General features: G+C 47.8%; 1 protein-coding gene across 1 annotated transcript in view; it reads right to left on the bottom strand.

The window, feature by feature from the left end:
• The window catches only part of dnah1 (dynein, axonemal, heavy chain 1), a 36,761-nt gene that overhangs the window by 966 nt on the left and 21,612 nt on the right, over nucleotides 1-14,183 (bottom strand). The window contains exons 54-76 of the mRNA XM_020055655.2: nucleotides 13,851-14,042; nucleotides 13,533-13,700; nucleotides 13,203-13,394; nucleotides 12,570-12,701; nucleotides 12,323-12,448; nucleotides 11,780-11,899; nucleotides 11,454-11,603; nucleotides 11,210-11,370; nucleotides 10,796-11,021; nucleotides 10,439-10,634; nucleotides 10,078-10,229; nucleotides 9,787-9,983; nucleotides 7,076-7,220; nucleotides 6,640-6,798; nucleotides 6,158-6,289; nucleotides 5,890-6,060; nucleotides 5,220-5,399; nucleotides 4,265-4,441; nucleotides 3,284-3,454; nucleotides 2,770-2,900; nucleotides 2,095-2,239; nucleotides 1,712-1,918; nucleotides 1,292-1,526 (exon numbers count right to left, since the gene is read on the bottom strand). Coding sequence (XP_019911214.2) covers nucleotides 1,292-1,526; nucleotides 1,712-1,918; nucleotides 2,095-2,239; nucleotides 2,770-2,900; nucleotides 3,284-3,454; nucleotides 4,265-4,441; nucleotides 5,220-5,399; nucleotides 5,890-6,060; nucleotides 6,158-6,289; nucleotides 6,640-6,798; nucleotides 7,076-7,220; nucleotides 9,787-9,983; nucleotides 10,078-10,229; nucleotides 10,439-10,634; nucleotides 10,796-11,021; nucleotides 11,210-11,370; nucleotides 11,454-11,603; nucleotides 11,780-11,899; nucleotides 12,323-12,448; nucleotides 12,570-12,701; nucleotides 13,203-13,394; nucleotides 13,533-13,700; nucleotides 13,851-14,042 — 3,865 coding nt within the window. The remainder of the gene's footprint in view (nucleotides 1-1,291; nucleotides 1,527-1,711; nucleotides 1,919-2,094; nucleotides 2,240-2,769; nucleotides 2,901-3,283; nucleotides 3,455-4,264; nucleotides 4,442-5,219; nucleotides 5,400-5,889; nucleotides 6,061-6,157; nucleotides 6,290-6,639; nucleotides 6,799-7,075; nucleotides 7,221-9,786; nucleotides 9,984-10,077; nucleotides 10,230-10,438; nucleotides 10,635-10,795; nucleotides 11,022-11,209; nucleotides 11,371-11,453; nucleotides 11,604-11,779; nucleotides 11,900-12,322; nucleotides 12,449-12,569; nucleotides 12,702-13,202; nucleotides 13,395-13,532; nucleotides 13,701-13,850; nucleotides 14,043-14,183) is intronic.

Below are 14,183 nucleotides of genomic sequence, written 5' to 3'. Positions count from 1 at the left end.
TGCACACCCTCTTATAACTGGGGATGTGACTGTGTTCAGAATTAACCAATCACATTCAAACTCATGTTAAATAGAAGTCATTACACACCTGCCATCATTTAAAGTGATTAATCACAAATAAAGTTCAGCTGTTCTATTAGGATTTTCGTTAGTTGCATCTCAGAGCAAAAGCCATTGTCCACAAAGAGCTTCCAAAGCATCAGAGGGATCTCATTGTTGAAAGATATCAGTCAGGAGAAGGGTACAAAATAATTTCCATTAGATATATCATGGAACACATTGAAGACAGTCATCATCAAGAGGAGAAAATATGGCACAACAGAGACATTAACAAGAACTGGACGTCCCTCCAGAATTGATGAAAAGACAGGTTGTGGCGCAAAAACAACACTGCACATCTCCCAAAGAACACCATACCCACAGTGAAGCATGGTGGTGGCAGCATCATGCTTTGGGTCTGTTTTACTTTAGTTGGAACCAGGGCCTTAGTCAGGGTGGAGGGAATTATGAACAGTTCCATTTTGGCACAAAACCTTCAGGCGTCCATTAGAAAGCTGAAGATGAAGTTCAACTTTCAGCACGACAACGACCCAAAGCACACATCCAAATCCACAAAAGCATGGCTTCACCAGAAGAAGAGTAATGTTTTGGAATGACCCAGCCAGAGCCCAGACCTGAATCCAATTGAACATCTGTGGGGTGATCTGAAGAGAGCTGTGCACAGGAGATGTCCTCTCAATCTGACAGATTTGGAGTGCATTTGCAAAGAAGTGTGCCACGTCAAGATGTGCCTTGCTAATGGACTACTACCCAAAAAGACTGAGTGCTGTAATAAAATCAAAAGGTGCTTCAACAAAGTATTAATTTAAGGGTGTGCACACTTATGCAACCAGGTTATTGTGAGTTTTTATTTTTTATTTTTCCCCCTCAGATTTTTGTTTTTCAATAGAATCTTTCACATTATAGGTCACATTAAAGGTGAAAAAAGTTCTGACATGATTTATCTTTGTCTCATTCTTTTACATCACAAGAACCTGCCATTTTAACAGGGTTGTGTAGACTTTTTATATCCACTGTATGCTACTACACTACTACACATATACTACTACACTACTACAGGTTACTGAGAGACAGAGTAACATAAGGACGGGAAAAAGCACACAACACACACTCACACACACACAAACACACACACACACACACACACAATACAACACTGTTGGAGAAGGTCTTGTAAATGAATGTGTACAGTATGTTCATCATTGACATGCTGCACTGCTTAAGCACAGACCGGCTCGTGTGAGGGTCTTGTAGATGGGGCAGACGTAGACGCCGGAGGCGGGTGGTTTGCGGTTTGGCTCAGGGACCATCCAGATGACAGCCATCTCAGTGTAGAGTTCTTTGGGTCGCGACTCAGTCAGCCGGCCTGCCTTGTCGTCCCAGCGAGCCCCCTCCAGGAACAGGCCTTGGATGTAGCAGCCCATCTCAGGTCGGACTGTCAGCACGGAGGCAGGCTCCCTCATCACCTGGGGGAGAACATAGTGAATAAGGCATGGATGCCATCAAAGACATCCCACACAGGAAATGGACTAATAATAAAATATATCTGTTTTCATGAAAAATGTGCTTCAGAAAAAGATTTAGGAAACTAACATTAAATATATTCTAATTTTGGTAAGAGGTAGGCAGTTAAAATGTGCTGGTATCTCACCTTGAAGTCAAAACCGATAGTATCTATGGACACTGCAGAGCGACGGGCATAGTTCTGCAGTGTTCCTGTAAGAAAGGCCTGGGGGAAGAAGAAGCCGCTGATCCAGAAAACAGCTGGGACACCATCAGAGATCCAGGCATGAAGGAATTTGATCCTCTGAAGCAGGTCAGACACCCAGGAGGCCAGGGGCTTCAGAGAGGGGTAGGCCTGGTGGGGACGAGGGATGGAAAACGTCCTTAATAACCTTTTAACACCATTCACCCGTATACAGGTGAAACCAGGTATCGTAAAACCAATAATCAATACCAATACAATGAAGGCAAAAGAAACTGCATATACTGGAAGGCTAAATATGTTAGCGTGTTGTGTGTCCCAGTGAGTACCTTGGCCTGCCACATATCAGGGACTTTGTTGATGAACAGGCTGTTGGCCATCAACTCCAGCTCTGATGACATTACTACTAGACCCTTCAGAGCCTTGACTATGTCACTGAGGCTCTGGGATATGACCGCTAACAGCAGGTTATACCTGAGAGAACAGGGTGGGTGGAGGGATATTAGTAACAGTAGATGAGCTCTCTGATATGTATATGGATTTGGATGGAAACCTAAACTGGCCTGGAGGTTAATGGGCTAGCACAGTCGCTTCATGTAAGATAACAGAGCGTATGTGTAAACCACGGAAGAATGTGGTTTTGTAATGTTCTCAGAAAGATTAGAGAACATTTCTAATGTGAAAGCAGACATTTCTTGTGTCAAACCAGAAAGATAATGTTGTCAGAGCGTTATCGTACGTTCTCAGATATGACAATGTCAAACTTTTATAAACATTCTGTAATAAAGTAATTAAATGCAAATCAAAAAATGTTTTCAAGTTCCTTTCAACTGCTGAAAATATTCCAAACCCAAACAACTGTCGTGCGCCATTTCCAGAATGTTGTATTTAGAAGGTTGTGTGCAAAATAACCAAAGGACAACCACACTATCACCAAGCTCTAAGAAGTATGTGCCAACTAAGGTTATGTGCCAACTGGGTAGAGTACAACAGGGCTAGGTTACCTGATGACCTCCTGGATTAAGACTGTATTCATGGACTCCTCATACAGGACAGGGTACTTAGTTACCACTTCCTGAACATCGATAGGCTGGGGGATCTTCTCAACTATTCCTACCACAATCTCCTCCACGATCTACAGGACGAGAGAAACAAGATACCGTTCCAGCCCATCCTGAATTAATTCACACACAATCATTAAACAAACGAAAGATCTCTACACACCCTCCCGGCTGGTGGGGCAGAGACCTTGTTCGAAGACTGATTAGTTAACAAATGGCATCTTGAGCATTTCTTATGAGCATTAGGAAAGTCCTTGTTAATACCAAAAATCTAACCAATGTTATTCATCTGTTAAAATTAAACTTAAATGAATTAGTCTTTGCATATAGTTAAAGCTAAAACCTGAAGTGTACACAAAACAATGTAAGTAATTCAAGCAGCTTAAATTGACTCCAGGACAATAAACCAAACTGAAAACGAGTTGAAACCAGTTTCTTGTTGACAGAGATGGAGTACCTCTTCCCTGGCCTTGCCCCCACTGGCTGCCGCTCTGGGCTGGAGCTCCACCACGGCTCCCAGCAGGGCAAACACCTCGTTCTGGGCAAAGCTGATGTTAGCGTTGTCATGGAGACCGAAGATCTCAGGTGTGTCGTTGATGGGCAGGGTACGAATGTAAGCCAGGTAGCCCTGATGACAGAATTACCATGACAGCAATCATGAGGGGAGTGACAGTTCAGACAGGCCAACAGAAACAGAAAATAACTATGCATGTATGCCACATTTTCACCTGGCTGAAAAATGTCAGGAAAAATTGTAAAACGCTGTGGGATATAGTCACAAAGAACCCTATGGACAAAAAAGGGTCAAACCACAAGTTTGTTGAAGTTGATATACTGATGGTGCTTAAATGCACTGATCAGTTACTACATGAGAGAAAAGAAGGCAGTCTACTTACAGTTAGCATTCCCTTTGGTGGGATAGAAAACATGATGTTTGACTTGATGGTAATGTTACTCCCCAGTCACAAAATCAAACCACAAAAATGAAAATCGCTATATCTTGCTCAATAGCAAATTTTTTGTCTTTCCTCTATACAAATGCATTGGCGTAAGAGGTGAAACAATACCATTATATGAAAACGAGTAGATGGTATTGGTACATTTCCGCATTGTGTTTAATATAATGAAAAATAATATTTCCACATCTTAGTGAAAAAGTAATGTTGACTGATTTCGAGAGGAAATTAGTTATTATGAAACATGGATTTTATCATCTTTCTTATTATCCAACAAATGTGGTACAATACAGTCAACATCTAACAGGTGCCATAGTCTATTACGCAGCTCTTCCTTGTACATTTATTAGATATGTATTTTTGACCTTCCTCAAAGATTCACAAACGTTTGCTTCTAGCAAATACTAATGGCTATGGTTTGGGAATTTGCCAGTGTTTGTTTGGTGATAAACCAGACCAAGTGAACAGACTGGTTCTCTAACCTTGATGTCCAGCTCAGTGCTGATCTGCCGGTAGACTCCTGAGGGGGTGTAGGCGTAGTTGATATTGAGCACAGCAGGAGAGTAAAAGTCTTCCAACACATTCAGGATGCAGCGGCGGTCCCAGTCATCGGTCACACGGCCACCATAGTTTATCTCCCCCGCGGTGTACTTCAGAACCTGGAAAGGCAGAAGACCAGTGCAGACAGTCACGTACAGATGCACACACCATACAAAGTTCTGCTAGAGACATTGGTTTTGGTGAGAGTTCAAGTATCGGTTTACAATTCAAGGACAATAGGAACTCATTTGGAATATCTACAGTGGTAGTCAGACAGTGGACAAGGACGTGTGAATTGCTACCGGGACAGAGGAGAGATAAGTTCCAGGAATGTTGACAGGAGTGAGAAATGTGGTTGAATAGTGCAGAGGCTCTCAACTGGAGGACATTGGTGATTTTATGTTGGGATACATTCGTAAGCTAAAAAAAGCTGATATGTTGCTTGTGAAAGTATTCAACCACTGCACAATATTTGTTAGGGCCACAATTCACTATAATATCCACAAGTCTTTCAGGGTAGGTATGGTCCATTCTTCCTTATATTTTAACAAGATGCACAGTCCATGCTGATGAGAAGTATCCCCACAGCATGATGCTGCCACCACCATACTTCACTGTAGGGATTGTGTGTATTGAGGTATGGGCAATGTTTGTTTTGGCCAACATATACCTCTTGGAGTTTATTTTTTATTTTAATAAACAAAATGAAAACATTCACTTTTGTTACACTTTTAGTGAAAAGAAAACCGAGAAGATTTCATCTCTTATGTAGGGGGTCCTGAAATATGTTCTTGGAGACCGGGGGGCATTGGAAATTTTTGAACAACTAGAATGCTGGAAGTAAACAGATACAGAGATAAAAAGAATGAAAAGACAGAGATGGATTATCTTCCTCACCTTATAGGGTATGTCTGGGTACTCATCCACAAACATTTTGAGCTGGCTGATACAGATGCGCAGGTCACCATCAGTGAACTCATATGGAATGTTAAACCCCAGTGGGCCAAACTTCCTGCGCTCAATGGCATTTCCATGGAACAGACACAGAGACAGAAGCAGGGACTTAAGCTCTGCAGGCTGAGAGAAGAGAAGTGGAAGAACAGGACTGTGTTATGGTTCTGGATATGCTATTTTCCACTCCATTACACATTATAAACCCAGAGTTTCCAACCCTGAATGCTGACTAGCTAAAAGCCATAGTATATGTAAGCAATAAGGCATAAGGGTATGTGGCATATGGCCAATATTAGAGCAGTAAAATGTGATGTGATACCCGAAGAGTACAGTCTCATTCAACCTGGCTATAGCCCAATCAGAATTTCAAACAACCCAGGCATGAAAAATATATTTCTAACAGTTGCAATTAAATTGGTAACCACTTTATATTCATACAGCACCCCAGGGCTTTGTAGTTGATGGCCAATACATCCCAACGAAGGACTATTTCCAGGCACTCCATGTTGCGTTGTGCATAAGAACAGTACATAGCTTTTGGTATATTGCTCAATACGGCCCACCCCTTGGCCCGTATTGCTTAAACAGAGCATGGGGGTGAGATGAGGCGGACCTTGGAGCAGGTAGTAATGAAGTCATCATTAAGGCTCAGGTAGCTCTTCAGCAGGTTGGCCTTGATGCCTCTGGGAGGCTCGATGGTCATCTTAGAGCCATTCTGCAGGATGGACACAGGGAACTTGTTGCTGGGCAGGCTGGTGAGCCAAAGACGGAAATCTCTGTGTACCTGAAGAGGAGTGTAGAGAACAAAGATTTCAGCGTTTTTCTTTATTTTTTACCTTCACATGTGTGTGTGTGGGTGTGTCTAATCTAGACAGGCCCACCTTATCTGGGTCAATGTTCTCAATCAGTCTCTCCATGGAGGGCATCCAGCTGGGCGCCAGGTGACAGTTCTGGAAGAAGACCCACTTGCCCCTCTCCATGGCATTACGCATCATGGTCTCAGCCCAGGGCCCCTATCTCACATAGAACCAGAACCCCAAAGATGACACCAACATGACAGAGAGACACTGTAGAGATCACATGCCCAAGATTCACACCTCATGAGGTTGACCCAGCTAGCTCTGCGTGTCTGTTTTCTCTATCTGACTCATAGTGATGGTAAATGTAGCACTTCCTCAGTAGGGGGCACAGGGCACAGAGTCCTCTGAATAGAAATGGACTGGTAATTAGCACCAAGGTGGGCTGACTAGGCTTTTATTAGCGTTACAGATGAGAATGGCCTCGTTGGGAGAACTGATTTGCAGTGGTCTGTCCCCTGAACGTGAACAGTGAGTTTCCCAGGCACTCCCCGGGTCCTGCTGACCTGTCCCTGGCCCAGGGAGATGGCGCTCATCTTCTTGGAGAACTTCATGACCTCAGCAAACTTGTAGAGGTCAGCTGCGGGGTCGGTCCCGGGAGAGAGGACGAAGATAAGGGGCGTGGACGGGGACGACTCCTTAAACACCACCGACAGATCTGAAGTCTGAGGGACATGTCAAAGGTGTGGGCGCGTAAGTAGCCAGAAATACTGAACAGGAGGCAGTTTACAGAACATAAAATAAACAATGGCGAGCAACACCGGCGAAAACAACTGTCACTGTAAATATTTAAACCAAATGGCTTCAGAGTAAACCTTGTGGCAAAGACTTTCCACTGAGGTGGATGTATGGCAAACCAAACTATGGCCAAGGGAGGAAAACACTATTAAGGACGTGTTGATTGCCTGGAAAGGCAGAAGCGATACTGTGGCGGGTCAGCACCTGTGGCTCTATGAAGCGCTGGCCCAGCTGAGCAGACACAAAGTCCTGCAGGCCCTGAGTCAGACAGTCAGCCCTGAGGCAGCGCAGGACCAACAGCTTCTGGAAGGAGTCCAGCCGGGTGTTCCAGTCCCCTGGGATCGGCTCCCTACACACACACACACACACAAATAGACACACAGACACAGACACACACAGAGACACACACACACAGAAAAACAGACACACACACAGGTCAAACACTTGGTGTCAACACACAGTTTTTAGGAAGCATATTGGCCTGATTTTCTTCCACCTCATCGGAACACACCCAGACACACCCAGACACACCCAGACACACACCCAGACACACCCAGACACACCCAGACACACACCCAGACACACCCAGACACACACCCAGACACACCCAGACACACACCCAGACACACCCAGACACACCCAGACACACACAGACACACCCAGACACACCCAGACACACACCCAGACACACCCAGACACACCCAGACACACACCCAGACACACCCAGACACACCCAGACACACACCCAGACACACCCAGACACACCCAGACACACCCAGACACACACCCAGACACACCCAGACACACCCAGACACACACCCAGACACACCCAGACACACACCCAGACACACCCAGACACACCCAGACACACACCCAGACACACCCACACACACCCAGACACACCCAGACACACCCAGACACACACCCAGACACACACAGACACACCCAGACACACCCAGACACACACCCAGACACACCCAGACACACCCAGACACACCCAGACACACCCAGACACACACCCAGACACACCCAGACACACCCAGACACACACCCAGACACACCCAGACACACCCAGACACACACAGACACACCCAGACACACCCAGACACACACCCAGACACACCCAGACACACACCCAGACACACACAGATACACACCCAGACACACCCAGACACACCCAGACACACCCAGACACACACAGACACACCCAGACACACCCAGACACACACCCAGACACACCCAGACACACACAGACACACCCAGACACACCCAGACACACACAGACACACACAGACACACCCAGACACACACCCAGATGCACCCAGACACACCCAGACACACCCAGACACACCCAGACACACACCCAGACACACACCCAGACACACCCAGACACACCCAGACACACACCCAGACACACCCAGACACACACCCAGACACACCCAGACACACACCCAGACACACCCAGACACACACGAACACACCCAGACACACCCAGACACACACAGACACACACCCAGATGCACCCAGATGCACCCAGACACACCCAGACACACACCCAGATGCACCCAGACACACCCAGACACACACCCAGACGCACCCAGACACACACCCAGATGCACCCAGACACACCCAGACACACACAGACACACCCAGACACACACCCAGATGCACCCAGACACACCCAGACACACACCCAGATGCACCCAGACACACCCAGACACACACAGACACACCCAGACACACACAGACACACCCAGACACACACAGACACACACCCAGATGCACCCAGATGCACCCAGACACACCCAGACACACACAGACACACACCCAGATGCACCCAGATGCACCCAGACACACCCAGACACACACCCAGATGCACCCAGACACACCCAGACACACACCCAGACACACACCCAGACACACACCCAGACACACACCCAGACGCACCCAGACACACACCCAGACGCACCCAGTCACACACCCAGATGCACCCAGACACACCCAGACGCACACAGACACACCCAGACACACACCCAGATGCACCCAGACACACCCAGACACACACCCAGATGCACCCAGACACACCCAGACACACACCCAGACACACACCCAGACACACACCCAGACACACACCCAGACGCACCCAGACACACACCCAGACGCACCCAGACACACACCCAGATGCACCCAGACACACCCAGACGCACACAGACACACCCAGACACACACCCAGACACACACAGACACACCCAGACACACACAGACACACCCAGACACACACAGACACACCCAGACACACCCAGACACACACCCAGATGCACCCAGACACACCCAGACACACACCCAGATGCACCCAGACACACACCCAGATGCACCCAGACACATACAGACACACCCAGACACACACCCAGATGCACCCAGACACATACAGACACACCCAGACACACACAGACACACCCAGACACACACGGACACACCCAGACACACACGGACACACCCAGACACACACGGACACACCCAGACACACACGGACACACCCAGACACACACGGACACACACGGACACACATGAACATCAGCCATCTGCAGCATCTTCCAACCCAGCAAACTAGAATATGTTGTCTCTAGGATTAACACCATACCTGAGAAACAAAACAGGAAGCAGACAGTATTTCAGGAAGCAGAAGTTTTAATCTTGAACATACATTTTCACTAGGTTTGTAATTTCTTATATGGATTGAGTTCCACTCAGGAGTAGCATTTCCCAAGCTTCAGCATACTTAAATGTTCAATACGCTGGATGTTTCTATAAGAAATATAACTTTCATGTTCATGTGTGTATACAGCATATCTCTGTGAATCTGTAAGGAAATGGTCTCTTAATTCTTTCCGGAGCTGTATGTGCGCACTAGAGACCTGTGCGGCTGGCTGCTATCAAAGATCTTCTTGAAGCCCAGCACGTGCTTGGGGAAGCTCTCTGCCAGGCTGCAGAAGGTGGGCAAAGAGCTGAGGCTCAGGATGTCTTTCCAGGCCCGGTCGGACAGCCAGCTCACCGCCGGGTTGGCCAGCTGCTGCTGGGGCATTCCTCCGGCCAGCAGGTAGCGCCACTCAGACTGGCAGACGGAAAACACAGACAGAGTAAAATCCCAGATCTGCTACACAAGCAACACACTGATCAGACCACTAAACAGCCCCTCCCCCTCCCACCGTGTCGATGCGGTTGTCGTTCATCATGATCCGAGCGCACAGGAGGAAGGCAAACATGAGCTTGTGCTTCTCAAACAGCGAGCGGCAGACGTTGCTGTACAGGCTGAAGGTGAAGAAGTGGTTGATGTTGACGATCCTCCGCTCCACCGTGTCTGGGGGGACACGGGCAGGTTAATCACGGGTCACTAACAGGCTGGGTTTCATTCATGCCACCTGGGGAGCTGCACCAACCAGGCGCTTCAGAAGACGGTCGGGCTTAGATTTGGACTTTTCTGTGACGTTAGCAGTTAAACAATCAGTGGACACGAAGGGTTGCCTTAAAATATGTCTGCATTGACGTGGTTGTGTCACTTGTACTCACCCGCTCTGTCGGAGTTGTCGATGCCCGACATGAAGATGCCCAGGAACCACTCCAGGGAGTACTGGTACATGGGGTCCACGTTGGACAGGTCCGACACGCAGAAGAAGAGGATCTGAGAACGCACTGCCACAGGGACATACTCCAGACGGGTGGCGTCGATGTCCCGCTCTGTCTCCTCAGCCACCCTCACTTTGGCCTGACAGTCACATTAGCTTTTGTTATGGTCTGTTATGGTCCAAATCACCCATGAAAATACTGTATCGTCTTAGTAAAGAGCCAGAGTTCAAGAAACATTCTGAAATGACATCTGTTTTGGAAATCTGAAGGGGTCAAAAGGAAGTGTGGTGGCTCCCTGACCTTGATCTCTCCGGCCTTGACCTTAGAGGCCCCCAGCACCCGTATTAGTTCCTCGTCGTCCACAGGGTTTCCCTCAGAGGAGCTAAGGCGGAGAAGGATCTGGTCTTCTATCTCCTTCAGCTCCTGTTTCATTCGAGCATTACTCACTATCAGCTGGTTCTTGGCCTCCTCGAGGTCAGGCCTCTCCTCAGCCACGACCCTGCCCAGCAGCTGGTCCTCCAGACCGCTAAACACACACACACACACACACAGGGTGTGGGGTTGAGGGGTCAGGCCAATGATTTGGGGTCATTGTGTCAGAGAGTAAGGGTCAGAGGTCAACAGATCAGGGTGCAGGGGTCAGTGATCAACAAGACAGGGAGTAAAGGTCAGAGGTCATCAGGTCAGGGAATAAGTGTCAGTGGTGAGCAGTACCTGGGGGACAGGGTGAAGTTAATGAGGGTGACCTTGGTTGAGATCTCAGGGGAGTAGTGTGGGTTGGGCAGCTTGGAGGTGATGTACATCTTGAAGTCATCGTGGTATGGGATGACAGCGTCTCCCAGCCTCAGAACAGTGCTGCCTTGCTGCTTGAACGTCTGAGGGAGGCAACAAGCCGCAACGTCCGTGAATAGACTATAAACCATGTGATATCCATCGATTGTGTTCTCTAGTTACGGACCTGTCGTAGCAGGACGGGTTCCAGAGCCGGGTCTAGTTCCTCTCCCACGTTCTCCAGCAAGCAGGGCTTCCCAAAGCGAACTGCATTCTCCAAACTACGCAGGAAATCTCGGTCACTCAGCTTCATCACATCCAATCCGTTGTCACGCTCCTGAAGGGTTTAAACAACAACTGTTGCATGAGCATAGCAAAAAAATTACAACAGTGCCTGCTAAATGCAGTACAAAGTTACACGTCCATTTAAAACTGAACACTGCTGAAGTAGTAATGTCTGTAGCACCCTCTTTAGGCCAGTGTCAGACCACAGGAATGACTGAAGATTCTCACCATGTTTTTGACCCACTTGTTAGCCTGTCCCTGTGGGTCAATAAACAGAGCCCAGCGCTGAGAGTACTGGGCGATCAAACCATTCTCCACCGACAAGTTATCCCTAGGCAACCCTGCGATCTGCATACACACACACACACATTTGTTTTTATATCCTCATGGGGACCTGAAAAACTAAGTTGCATGCTCCCTTGCCCTAATCTCAACCCTAACCCTAACATTAACCTAACCCTAATCTAAACCTAACCCTAACCTCAATAAAATAACATTTATGCCTAAACTTTACCAAGGTCTAATGCCTAACCTTAACCCTAAACTTAACCAACAACGCCTGGAACCCCAAATTCTAGTTTGATCCTAAACCTTTAAACCTTTACCCTGAGCCAGAAATTGACTTTTACCCTCAGAAATGTAATCCCCACAAGAATATAAAAACAAGCGCACACACACACACACACACAAATGTGATGTTAGGATGATTTTACTTTTACAACTGATGTACGGTGTTGCATCTGTGCTGACAGTGTTATGAGGGGTTCTGACCTGCCAGGAACGGATCTTGACCTTGTCTCCCAGAGTGCTGACGAGGGAGGGGGCCTCCGTGTGGGGAACCTCCAGCCTTTTAAAGCCCCGCAGCCACTCATCTGCCATGGATGCCCGGTATTCCCCCTGACAAGGTCACACGCAGTCATAAACGCGGCTTTGAAGACACTCTGACCACGTCTGCCGACAAACAATGCCTATCCCGTACGCATACCAGAACCAGAACCACAGCTACGACCGGACTCACAGTGAATGGTCCCAGGTAGGCCACGTATCCCGCCGCTAGCAGGACGTCTCCGGACACGTTGTTGATCATGTACTCCAGGTGCTGCACCGTCTCCCGCCAACGGACCTTCTCATCTGCCAGTCCTCCGATCAGCTGGGGAGACAGAACGCCGGGCAACTACAGACACCACAGACGACCTTGACGCCCAGTTTAAATGACCAGGCCTTGGCAGATCATCAGCAGTAATTACAGTGAAGGAGGAGTGATTCTGCCGGTCAAACAGTGGGACGGATTCGAACCCATGCTGTAGCAGTACATGTACAGGACAACAGTTTGAAGTCAACTGCGAATGAGGTCATTTTTGACTAGATGTTTTAACTGAGTAGTAAAAACTTTCTCCAGAACCATATTGTCTATCCACTACAGAATCAGGTATACATTAGACATTTATTAATTCAATATATATACAGGTAAATATATAAATACATAAATTATACAAATACATTGAAATGATCCATTTTGCAATAGAAGCCTCAATTTACCTTGAAAAAACATTTTTGGTAAATTATAGTTTTGCGACACTATTCAACAGTGTATTGGTGAGACAGATCTGAGTGCTGTAATCAGTAACACTATCCTCTCCCACAGTCTGACCTTGTCGGCACGGACCAGGCGGATCTCACACAGCTGACACTTGCTGTCCAGCTCATCCCTCTTGGCCAGGCAGTCGTGGTACTTGGCCTGTAGCGTGGCGATGCCCTCCTCCACACGCGCCAGCTTCTCATTGGCATTGTCCAAAATGCGCTGGGTTATAGCTAGGTCCTCCTGGGCCTCTTGAAGGGCTTGCTGCACACACACAAACACACACACACACACACACACACGACACAAACATTGAGTACTTCACACATTAACACCCACATAGAATGCCTACTAAAATGCATTAGCATGTTGAAAGCAGGAAGCGTTGAAAGCAGGTCCTACCCGTTTAGGGGCCACACCCTTGGCCACAAAGTGGTACACATGCATGGCTCGCACCCACTGGCAGATAGAAGTGCAGGCCTTGGACACCTTGGCGATGGCAGACGGCTGAAACTCTTCGTTATCGATGTAGGGCTGCACTAATTTGATCACAGTGTCCGGGATATTGTCCTATAGAAGACACCAGAGCCAAAGGGACATCAAAGCTCTCCTTACTGAGAGAGAATGTGAAAAGCTGACACACGAAAAATTCAGAAAAAATAACTGTGACAAACTTTCTCTAAAGGTTTTGCCAGATGTGTGTTGAGGACACAGTCCTACTTTGTCGTATTTGAAGAGGCCTTCCAGGAACTTCCCGGGGTCCTGCAGGAGGCCCTTCCCCGGCTCCCAGTAGTCATCCACTTTGGAGCCTGGCTTCTCCCCGGCCACCTTCTTAGGCTTGACCCCCTTCATGATGCACACGGCCTCTATGACCAGCTTGACCCCATTGGGTGGACGCTGCATGGCCCTCACCTGAAGACCGCCGTCACACCATTACAAACCATTACACACCATTACACACCATTACAAACCATTACACACCATTACAAACCATTACACACCACAGACCAACGTCATCGCAGGGCAACGGAGAAAAAGTGCCACCCTAAACCG

This window comes from Esox lucius, chromosome 17 (assembly GCF_011004845.1).
Source record: "Esox lucius isolate fEsoLuc1 chromosome 17, fEsoLuc1.pri, whole genome shotgun sequence".
In the NCBI taxonomy this organism is placed as follows: domain Eukaryota; kingdom Metazoa; phylum Chordata; class Actinopteri; order Esociformes; family Esocidae; genus Esox; species Esox lucius.
The sequence above is the reverse complement of the archived record's forward strand: the minus strand, read 5'-3'. Positions and strand labels throughout refer to the sequence as shown.